The 11340-nt window shown below is 30.1% G+C and overlaps 1 protein-coding gene across 1 annotated transcript; it reads right to left on the bottom strand.

Annotated features, from left to right (window-relative positions):
- Window positions 1–4015: 4015 nt before the first annotated feature.
- LOC124843779 (dihydroflavonol 4-reductase/flavanone protein) lies at window positions 4016–9970 on the bottom strand. The gene is made up of 9 exons (XM_047320594.2): window positions 9722–9970; window positions 8776–8896; window positions 8569–8666; window positions 6647–6772; window positions 6428–6548; window positions 6215–6299; window positions 5596–5709; window positions 5443–5482; window positions 4016–4332 (listed from the first exon to the last, which is right to left on the bottom strand). Exons 1-9 carry the CDS (start codon window positions 9896–9898, stop codon window positions 4180–4182), a joined length of 1035 nt encoding a protein of 344 aa, XP_047176550.1. The 5' UTR covers window positions 9899–9970; the 3' UTR covers window positions 4016–4179.
- Between the last annotated feature and the right edge of the window lie 1370 nt (window positions 9971–11340).

Raw genomic sequence — 11340 nt, 5'->3', positions numbered from 1 at the left:
TATAATTTTATTATTTATTTATAATTTAGTTTTAAATTTTATAATTTATTATATAATTTTAAAATTTGTTATTTAATTATAAAATCTATAATTTTATAATATTATAATTTTATCATTTTATAATTTTAAATTATAAACTTTTATAATTTTAATATTTTAAAATTTTATACCATTATAGTTTTATAATTTTATATTCTATAATTTTATAATTTTTATCATTTTATAATTTTTTATTTTTTAATTGATTTTAATTAAGTTTTAAGTCTTAAGTTGAAAACTTCCGATTGTGTTCCGCTAAAAAATTTATGATTATTGGGTCTTTCCAAATTTAAAACTTTTTAATTAAGTTTTTAATGTTAGATTTTTATGTTAATTAAGTGATATATATCTTAATTAAGTAATATGGTTCTAATCTTATCCGTCACTAATTTTGCACTACATTTAGTTGTAAAATTTATAATTTTATAATTTGTAATTTTATATATTTATAATTTATAGTTTATAATTTTATAACTTATAATTTTATATATTTATATTTTATAATTTAAAAATTCTATAATTTTATAATTATACTTTATAATTTATAATTTATAATTTATAATTTTTTAATTTTTATAATTCTATAATTTTGTGATATTATAATTTTAGGATTTAATAAGTTTATGATTTTACAATTTTATAATGTTGTCATTTTATATTTTTATAGCTTTATAATTTTGGTCTTTTTTCATTTTTTAATTTTCTAATTTAAAATTTTCATTATTTTATAATTTTACAACTTTACAATTTTAAAACTTTATAATTTTATAATCCTATGATTTTATATTTTATAATTTTTTACTCTATAATTTTATAATTTTTTTCATTTTGTAATTTTATATCTTTACAATTTTACAGTTTTATATTTTATAATTTTGTGATTGGCTTAATTAAGTTTCAAGTTCCTAATAAATTTAAGATTTTGAATTAAGTTCTTTTTAAATTTTTATGATATATTGAGTTTTTGTTAGTTAGATAATATATATATATATATATATATATATATATATATATATATATATATATATTAAGTAATATGATTGTTATCATATTCTATATCACTAGTTTGTCTTGTATGTAATTTTGTAATTTTATAATTTTATAAGATATTCAAATACAAAAAAATTATTATTTACATTTATTTAAAAGTAAATGAAACAATTAAAAGTATTTCTTAATTACAACTAAAGTAAATTCTATCCTACAAACAAGCATTTTATTAAAAGTAATAAACATTTCCTCTCTCCTTGCAATAATTAGTATATCATTCAAAAGACTAATTTATTGATTAAGTCATTGTTCTTAAGAAATAAGATTCATCCTGATATAGACTTTTATATAACATACATTGAAGAAAAACACAAAACAAAGACATCACAATAAGAACCTATTTGACAAAAGAATCAACAAACTAAAATGAGATGTTTGACTATTGTACTTGAATAACATGGACATTCATTATGAGAAGTAGATGAGTTCTCTCACATCGTGAAGTTTTTTTTGTCTTGTCAAAAATAAATTTAGAAAAAAAAAGTCTGAAGTTTAACTATAGTACTGAATATATGAATATGAATTCTTTGAAATTTTGTTTCGTAACAGTATTATTCCTAAACTAACGTGTAAACTCCAAAACTAGGTTGTAGAAAGGAAAAATCATCATTTTCTAGAACTAGTTAAAGTTCTACTTTTTTAGATGTTTATTCTAAAACCTAGTGAGGAAATATTTTGTTAACTCCCACTTACTTCATCAATAAAATACTCACTTGTATTTGTATAATGTCAACTTCACACAATCAATTTATAAGTGAGTTTTACACTTAACTATAATTACGTGAAAGTAGATATTTGTAATATGAGATATAATAACAAGTAACATAATAAACTCAATAAATCTCACTAAAATTAATGTGTAAAGTGAAATTTACACCTAATTTTATATATTTTTACAAATAAAAATAATATTTAGTTTATTTTAATCCTGATATAAAAGCACTTTGTAAGTAAGTTTATGTATAACTCAACCTTACAAAATCGACTTTAAGTTGAAGTTTGTACCCTACTTATATATTCTAACTTAACTTTATAACTTAGCTTTATAATTTAGCTTTATTCCTAGGTAACAGAGGATCTTCAATCAAACATATTCAAAAAGAGTTTGAGTTATTTGTGAAAGGTGAGCTCAAACTCTTATCATCATGGGTCATCAATGAGTTCTTAGTAAATTAGGTTTATTTTAGACCTTATATAATAGGTTAAGTAATCAAGGTTTTCTTTTTGGCCTTGCATTTGGTTTTAGGGTTGTAGTGTAAGGTTTTAGGCCTAGAAGATATGAGCCTTAAGAAGACCCTTGAATCTAAGGTAAAAAAGTTCTAACTTAGAGAGCAAACCTTCTAAAAGCTTGTGAATCCTTAGCTAAAGTGATCTCCTAGTTACTCTCTTTTTGAGACACATGTTATTGCCATGTGGCATGCTCCTGATGGAGAAGATTTCTCATAGTAGTAGTCATGTGTCATCCTCCTAATCCAGAAGATTTTTCCTTGGTCTCCAAATTAGAGTATTAGGGTTTTCCTTCTAATTTGGAGACACCTTTATGTTACCTGAGCATATAAATAAGGGTGTCTCCCCCATGCTATTCAACTTAGATCACCAAGACCAAAGCACCCCTTATAAGTTTTCTCTAACACTCTTCCTTAAAAGTTGACCCAACTTTTCTTGAGAACATTTAAACACCACCATAGTCTCTCCTCCTTACTTGAGTTATATAGCTTGGAGGTGAGGAATCATCATCTTATCACATCCAAACCACCATACACACATTATATTCTCACTACCATTAAACTTTCGCAATCACCAACCTATTTGAAAGTCTCCACCTTGCTTAAGTCATATAACTTACTTAGAGGAACTTATGCCATCAATTCTCACTCCAATAAAATGAAAAACAATAAACTATAAATAGCTTTTACACCATTTCAATAAATAAGTTTACATCTAACTCAATTTTATAAAATTAACTTAGTAAAATAATATGTACATCCACTAATATATTATGATTTAGTCGTATTACTACTTGACGTGGAATCTCCAACCCACACACTTATATTGAAGAATTAACATTTTTAATGTAAAATTCGATATTTGTGATAGTTTAATAAAAGCCCAGTAAAAAAAAGTAACACAACAATCCAATAAATTTGACTAAAACAAATTACAATCATTATAGTATTATATTAATATTAAGAAAGTAAAATTTAAACATAATTTAACTTTAATTTATAAGATAAGATTTACATCGTATTTATATATTATAAATTAACTTAATTCTTAGTTTATATTAGATTTTCATCACCCTCTTTCATGTCGAGAAATTAATATAGCAAAACAAATGAACATCTTAAGCTTGCAAATAAATATTTGTGAGTAATTCAAAAGAGCTTGGTAAGAGTGACAATATAATCTCAATAAACTTCAATATGATATAATACCATCTTACCACAAATAAGTTTATCTAACTCAACCTTACACGTAAGATGAGATCTATCTAACTATATATTATGATTTACCAAGCCTCCTTTTAAGGAGATCTAAATAATCTTTCCCGAGCAAAGAAGACTAAAAGACAACATAGTAAACTGTTTAACCAATATATATATATATATATATCTTTTGGGGTCATTGCATACCAAATAGCCGTGTAGATACTAAAAAATTGCCCTAGTACAGACTAGGCGATTCTTTTAGGGTCTACTTTAAAATTTTAACTTCAAAAGCTTAAATCCATAGTTGTAAGAATAGTAAATGTGATAAACACTTTATTTTACTAAAATAATTAATGGTTGATGATTTCTATCCAGGAAACTTGTATTTAACTTTTGTTAGTTATGGATGTCATTAATTTTCTGCACACCGATTATATGGGATTTAAAACATTAACATATACGAATAATGCTATAATGTAAAAGAACACACTGCTCAATCAATCTAACATTCAGGATTAGATCAATTATTCAACTCAATCTACTTCAGTCTTTTGTAATATGACCAACAGGTCACTTGATGTGAAATCAAACTGTATTTTAAGAAAATGGAACAAAAAATGTTTACTTGGTCTTCATATGAAACCATTTTTAGCCAAGCTTTCTACCTTAGCCACCATCTTTGAATTGCAGTTACAGGAGCCTTCAAGAATGGTACGTGGCGTTGGATGACAGGATTAACCGTCCTCCCAATTTGAGCCCAGACACTTTGATGGTAAGGGGCGGTAACAGGAACATGATACATAAGCTTCAAAAGCTGCGGGAAGATAGGAAAAACATGAGAATTAATACATGTCTGTCAGTAATAACATTTTATTTCATTTCTTTCTTTGCAGATTTTGTTCAATGCAATACTTGTTACAAAAGAACCGGAGAAAGAAGAGGGTTGATTCAAAAGTACCACAACCCCATTTCTTCTTTTTTTCTTTTCCAATCCTTTTCTGTTGAGAAAAGAATGCTAACTGTACAACTTTTCTCTATAATGTTGTATCTTTTAGTAAATTAGTCATTAATCAGATCACAGATATCTTTTGCCTCAGATGATAAACACATTAAATAGTGTTTGGTTATACACAGTTCCCTTCTTTGATATAGAGGAGGCCCTGCCGGCTAAAGGCGACGGTAGGTGGCAGAGCAGTTTAGGATAGCAGATCTAGTGGAATAGAAGTGCTATTTGGTATGATTCAAAAAAACACCTTAGAATAGAGACATTAGGGCTATTCTGGAGTGCTATTTTCGGGTTTTAATTTCTAAGATTGAAAATAGAGAAAATGAATAGCAAGACTAGGCTTTAGAAGACGATGATTGGTAATTCCTATTTAGCAAACTTGTATTTGACTTCTTTTGGAATTTACTTGTATATTTTATTTAAGACAGCTATGACTTTAAATTATTGGTTATGAAAGGTAATAATTTGGAGTAAATTTAATCATTTCTTATAATTAATATGCATATAGTATACATTATAAACTAAATAAAAACAACGGTTATGCTATAGCTGTTACCGAGTCTTCCACTACATGCTGCTATCTAGGATTTAAAACATTGGCTCAAACTAACATTTTCCCCAAAAATGTTCAAGACTATAGCAATGTTTCAGTAAACCCCTCATCAAAAAAGTTTACAGCAAGAGGAAAAGTAGTAACAAAATTATAGCAACATGGAGTTATTAATAACAGTGATCCGGTGAATAATTAATTAAGACAGTGCAATACGTGAGGTAATTCAAATTTTGATTGGAAAGGAGGGTCCAAGTAACTTGAATGCCTAAGAGTTGTGTCTTATCCTGAATTCATCATCTCTAACTCAAATATATTTAACAATTTTTCCCATTTATTCTGAACCAGTGCTATGACAGAAAACAAACCTGCCAGTACATGAATGTTTGTATTATGTTCCGCTGCCACCTGCATGTGTGGGTAAGAAATACAGTGGAGTGAGTCAAATAATAATTTCTATGGAGAAGGGATAGTGCCACAGAAATATTAGGGGGAAGAAAGAAAAAGCTTCAGAAACTGACGAGAACAATGAGATGATAAGCAGGAATCCAAGTCCAATCTCAGTATGCGATGTCAGTATATTGAGGGTAGTGTTGTTTGACTCCACCCAAACACAAGGCTCTTCCAAGTACTTCCTATATAAACAAAATTGCAAAAGAAAAAAAAATATAACTTACATGTCAATGTAAATAAAAAAAATAGTTCTTAAGTGAGAATTTAGCGGTTCATTATGCATACAATAAAAAATTATGCATACAGATGTTAAGATAATTATTCAGACAATGGTATAAAGAAAGTACTCGTTTAGGCCTTTCAGAGATCAAATCTAATTCTAGAAAAATGATTCAGACAGTTCAAACAGAAATATCACAAAATAACATTGAAATTATAAAAGAAATTCCATGCTTGGCTTTACAACAATAAAGAGTAACAATTAAGTTCTTTGTGCAAAAGGCCAAACTGTTCATTTAAAAAATGCACAGCAGGGAAGGCAGAGTATTGAAGCTCTTGGGTCTGACAGTAATTTAATGAAAATATGAGATGAGAACAGGATCAGTTCCTTGCTTACTGAGCAATGCTGTCCCATTTAGGAACATTATTTTCTATGTTACTAGTAAAATATTTTCAAAGATAATTTACCTGTACAACATCGAGCGACTGAAATTCCGTCTCAGGAACTTGGCAACATGTTCAAGTGACCAACATAAGATAGGTATTAAAGCAACTGCAGCATAATAAAAACAGATTATAAAGAGAAGGACATGAAAGTGGCATAAAGGAATGGTAACATCAATTCCTTCAAGAAGAAGCAAAGAAGAGCAACATGGGATTAGCTGACAAAGGAATACCCACATTTAAGGCAAAGATGAGATGTAACAAATGTAAGGCAGAAGATGAAGTATATAAAATCGTTTGAAGCAGTTATTGATTGAAAGTAAACTTGCAAGGCCTGCATATTCCACGCTCTTGGCTTCTGCAATGGTACAATTACAAAGTAACAACAAATTAGAGACAGAAGAATAAGAACATTCAGAAGATAATGCTAACTGTAACATCACAGCAAAAACTTACTCCATATTGCGAGTACAAAGAGTACAGAGATGAGCAAGTAGTGCCCAGAAAAGAAAGTCGATAAGCCCTATGAGAAAGATGCTTCGGTACCAGTGGAATGGTTGCTAGGAAACCAACAACAAACACCTACAGAAAATATATAAACTAAAGGATCAGCAACAGAACTCATGCAGATCCGCAAGTATACAGTTTAGGGTACATAAAGAGTTAGACATTGTATAACTTGGCAAGTTCACAATTTCAATGCATCTATTCCTAATTCAATACCCTTTTGTCTTTTCTTGACAGATGTTCAAGACAAAATTTGAAATAGTGATTAAAGCAATTTTTATCACCATTAGTATACTAAAATTTAATTCATAATTGTGTATAATTCTTAAAAGAAAGATCCATTAGAATATAACCAGTTCCTCTAGACTCAAATATAAGCAGAAAAAACTGCTCATGTCTAGTGACTTAATATAAGCATATTCCAACTAACTCAATCTTATTTAATACCATTACTTAAAAAATACCCTTATATCCAAACTTGAGCACCATCTCATATGAGAACCCAAGGGAGGCTTGCTTGAGTTGGAGGATCTTTCCACTTCCAGAAAGAAACTCTTGGTTGAATCTTGAATCAAATATTTGAAGGGTTTTTAGTTGAAAAGTGATCTACAATTTTGTGGGAAAAAAAATTAAAAAAAAATTGAGAATATACAAAAAATGAAGTTAGTGTTTGGGATTGGGAAAGCCTTGCACCACCCAATCCTATGAGATAGATAAGCAAGTATGAAGAATCGTGACATCTGACATGGTTCACAAGATAAGAAACCCTAAGAGAAAAAATCCTCTACTTCCCCAAACTTTGATTAAACCACCAACGAGTCACACTAAGAGAAAAGCAAAGAAACGTCACTATAGGATGAGCAAAGGGGGGATGGCTCATCACTTGAGTTAGACACACTCAAAATAAGAACTCAAATGTGTATTTAATCAAAGTTATCAAAAGGAGTATCTTCCTTACATAGAGACAATGGTGGGAAGGGATTACGAAAACACTTCTCTTCCCTAGCCCTATGTCCAAACAAATCAAGAAAGCGTGACTCAAAAGCTATTTACACTACTAATTTGAAGCTTTGCGGAAAATTTCCTAAAGTGTTACGAAATTCAGGAGCTGTCACGAAGATGCCAGATCTAAGACCTAATACCCAATGACGAGAGGACCCAGGTGAGGCTTGCTTGGGTTGGAGGATCTCTCCACTCAACCTTCAGGGAAGAATGCTAGATTGGATTTTGAATCAAATCTTTGAAAGATTCTTCTAGAGTATAAAGTGATCTTGAATTTTGCAGAAACCATAAAACAAGAAAAAAATTCAAGAGTAAACAAAAATTTAGTACTAGGAATTTGGAAGAACGAGATAAGTATGGAGAATAGTCATTTCTGACACACTCAATATAAAAATTCATGCATATTTGTATTCAGTCAAAGTTATCAAAATGAACACATGAGCTCTCCTTATATAAAGAGTGTGGTGGGAAGGGATTATGCTCCCTTTCCTAACCCTATGTCCAAACAACGCATAGAAATAAACTAATAATAGGAACATTCAAGCCAGGCTAAAAACCAAAAGAAAAAGATACACATTTTTTTATGCATAGGATCATCGTATCAGTCTCCAATAAATATAATAAAGGGCAATTTAGGAAATGTACTTTTCATAAAACCAATAAATTGAATGAAACGAACTAACTTAATCAGTGTAAATTGGGTCTTTTTTGCTTATATTTAAGTCTGGAAGTAGTTTAACATAAACTATTCAGAGACAAGTAAGAAAGAGAACTAAGTTAATCAAACAGTCAAACGTGGTATCACAATGGTCAACAGTCATACAAAAGTGGAGGATGGATTAATGCCTTGACCGATGAAGAGAGCATACCCAAGCATTGACAGAAAACATAATAGTCTGCCGATCCCAGCGCAAAGGTGCTGCACCTGCAGTTGAGGATGTAGTCCCCGATGTTCTATTAGTTGATGCTGCAGAAAAATCCAAGACATACAATAAGACTTGGGCAGGCGTGCAATAAAGAACTAAAAAACACAAAACCAAGACAAGCATCACTGTGTTAGGTATTCTAATATTCACCAGAACTTCTTGCACGAGGTTGATTATTTGTTGGGGGTGTCGTTGATGAGGTTGCTGATGAACGAGCAGGCTGGGATGAACTGCCACCGACTGACATTGGTTCCACCACCAGATCAGAATCCTGTTCGAAATCAAACAGTTACAACAATTTACTAAATCAATTAAAATACCGAAAATTCTACTGATACAACAACATGATGGCGCACACGCACAACACACACATATATATTAGCTAACAGAAAGGATTGTTCTCACTTATATGCACTATTTTGACTATATTAGTATATTAGGATAGTAGTCAATATGAGATTTCCATCACACTTCAAAATCCTACAATCACAACCGATTTACCAAGTCAATGAAAATAACGCACATTCTAAAGGCCCACACAGATATATACACATTAGAGTTTGGATTTAAGTCTCACTCAACTCCAAAAAATAACTCATGGATGAGAGCAGCCCCTCAGTTAGATACACTATTTTGGTCATATTACTAGTCAATACAAGCTCTTCAACCATCACTCACAACTACAAATGGCTCAGTAACATCCAGATAAGAATTACCAAATAGACTCAACCACAATTACTATGATAGACTATACATGTAACCCTCCCCGCCACCCCCCCCCCCCCCCCCCCCCCTTCCCCCCTCCCCACCTAAAACTAAAAAAGAACAATTGACAAATAAACACAAAAGAACACAATCTGATGAATATTGTGAACTTAAACAAATTCCAAGGCCTAAACACTCATCAATGGTAAAGTAAGAATTTAAAAAAGGCATGAAGTATTTTATTTTGCAGAAACCCCAAAACCCCTATTGGAAGAAAGGAGAACGACCCATTGGCCAAAGGGCTTAAAAATCGAAACTTGATGGCAAATTAGGGAATCAAAGATATTGGGTACGGAGGTAAAGAAGAATAAAAGGAGAAAAGAAAACGCACAACGTAGCGCTGGTAGAACTTGCGCTTGAAGTGGGAAACAACGTCGTTACGAGAGGCCATGTGCGGAGGGATGAGGACGTTGCTCCAGTAATCAGGCCATCGAGAGTCATTGTCGTAGTCGTACGAATCCGCCGCTATTCGCTTCAGCCTCTGTGTATCTTCTCTCTCTTCTCCCATTTTTCCACACTCTTCTTCGGCTGATTCTGTTTCAACACCACACAGTCTGTAATTCCTTAGATATATTTGGTCATTTTCTTATGGTAAACGCACACAGCAGTGTCATATAGTCTGGGTTTCATTTAAAATGTACACTAATACATAGACCCATAATTATAAATTATATTTTATTTAGTCTAATTTTTCACCAAAATGAATTAAGGTGTATTTTAATCTCCATTAATAATTAAAATAATATTATTTTAAAAATATTGTAATAGGTATATTTAATTTTAAAAGCAGATTTTATTATTTGCCAATTATTATAATTTAGAACTTATTAGTGAAAATTATTTATTTTATATTTAATGTAATGATTTAGAAAATTATATTTCAGAATTCATAATAGTTCAAAAATAATGATTCGATTATTTTAATAATAAAATGGGTTATATAGATAAAAAAAATTTATAAATTGAGTTTTATTATTTTAAAATACATTTCTTTAAATCATTTTTATTAAAGTTTTTGTCTTCTTTTTCCGTTTTTCCACCATTCGTTCGTCTTATTAAAGATTCAAAATTATGAGATTGATATCGCGATGAGTTGTTTAATTTGAATTCATAGTTTTTCGTTTGAGTAAGTTGGTTTTATGTTTTTTTTTAATCCAATTTATTTTTTTTTGTATGTGTCATGTTAGTCTTCTATTCGACTTTATATTCAATAATGATATAATGGTAGATCCTCATTGTTTTTACTATGTTTCTTTGTGTAGATAGAGTATCTTATGAGTTTGGAGATATTGAGCTATCTTATAAGTGTTTAAACAATTTGGTCAGGTGAGGGGAGCTAAATTTGCGATTTTTATATGTTGTTCTATGTTGTAATTATTAGTTGTAATTTGCATGTGTTGCTAGAATGAATTGGGGATAAAATTGGTTTTTTCTACGAAATTTGGTTTGGTATGTAAAATTAATGTGAATTGGATGAAAACTATACGTTTGAGTGGTTGTGATTGATTGTAACATTTGACGGGTTTTCAAAAGATTAACAAATAAAATATAAGTTCAGATGAAGATGTTTTAAAAAGGATTTTGTGAAAGCGTTCAGATGAAGATTACAACGCGTTCCACTGCTTCCCAGACTTGGTCCACATTCATTCTTCATCAAATTCACCATTTCCACAAAAATACATTGTGATAATTGATTATCACTTTTGATAATCGATTATCTCAATGAAAATTACCCAAAAACATCACGCAAGATGGGATAATTGATTATCACTTAAGATAATATATTATTCCCACAACCAGACTCAACATTGAGACGTAGATAATCAATTATCAGTTGTGATAATCGATTATTGCCGAAACGAAACACTTCCTAGACATGATTCAAACATTCAAACATAAATACATAAACCCTAATGTCCAAGTCTCAAAACCACATCTAATCATTAAACA

Source organism: Vigna umbellata, chromosome 4 (assembly GCF_029865625.1).
Source record: "Vigna umbellata cultivar VRB3 chromosome 4, Vumbellata_1.0, whole genome shotgun sequence".
Taxonomy (NCBI): domain Eukaryota; kingdom Viridiplantae; phylum Streptophyta; class Magnoliopsida; order Fabales; family Fabaceae; genus Vigna; species Vigna umbellata.
This window is presented reverse-complemented; position numbering and strand designations above follow the sequence as displayed.

Bases quoted from the DNA above. Each gene is read 5' to 3' on its own strand.
- LOC124843779 (XM_047320594.2), bottom strand. From the start codon at position 9,898: ATGGGAGAAGAGAGAGAAGATACACAGAGGCTGAAGCGAATAGCGGCG. The intron at 6,549-6,646 runs GTAAGTTTTTGC...GTACCATTGCAG, and splicing joins CTTTGTACTCGCAATATGGA to AAGCCAAGAGCGTGGAATAT. The intron at 5,483-5,595 runs GTCAGTTTCTGA...CCACACATGCAG, and splicing joins CTTATCATCTCATTGTTCTC to GTGGCAGCGGAACATAATAC.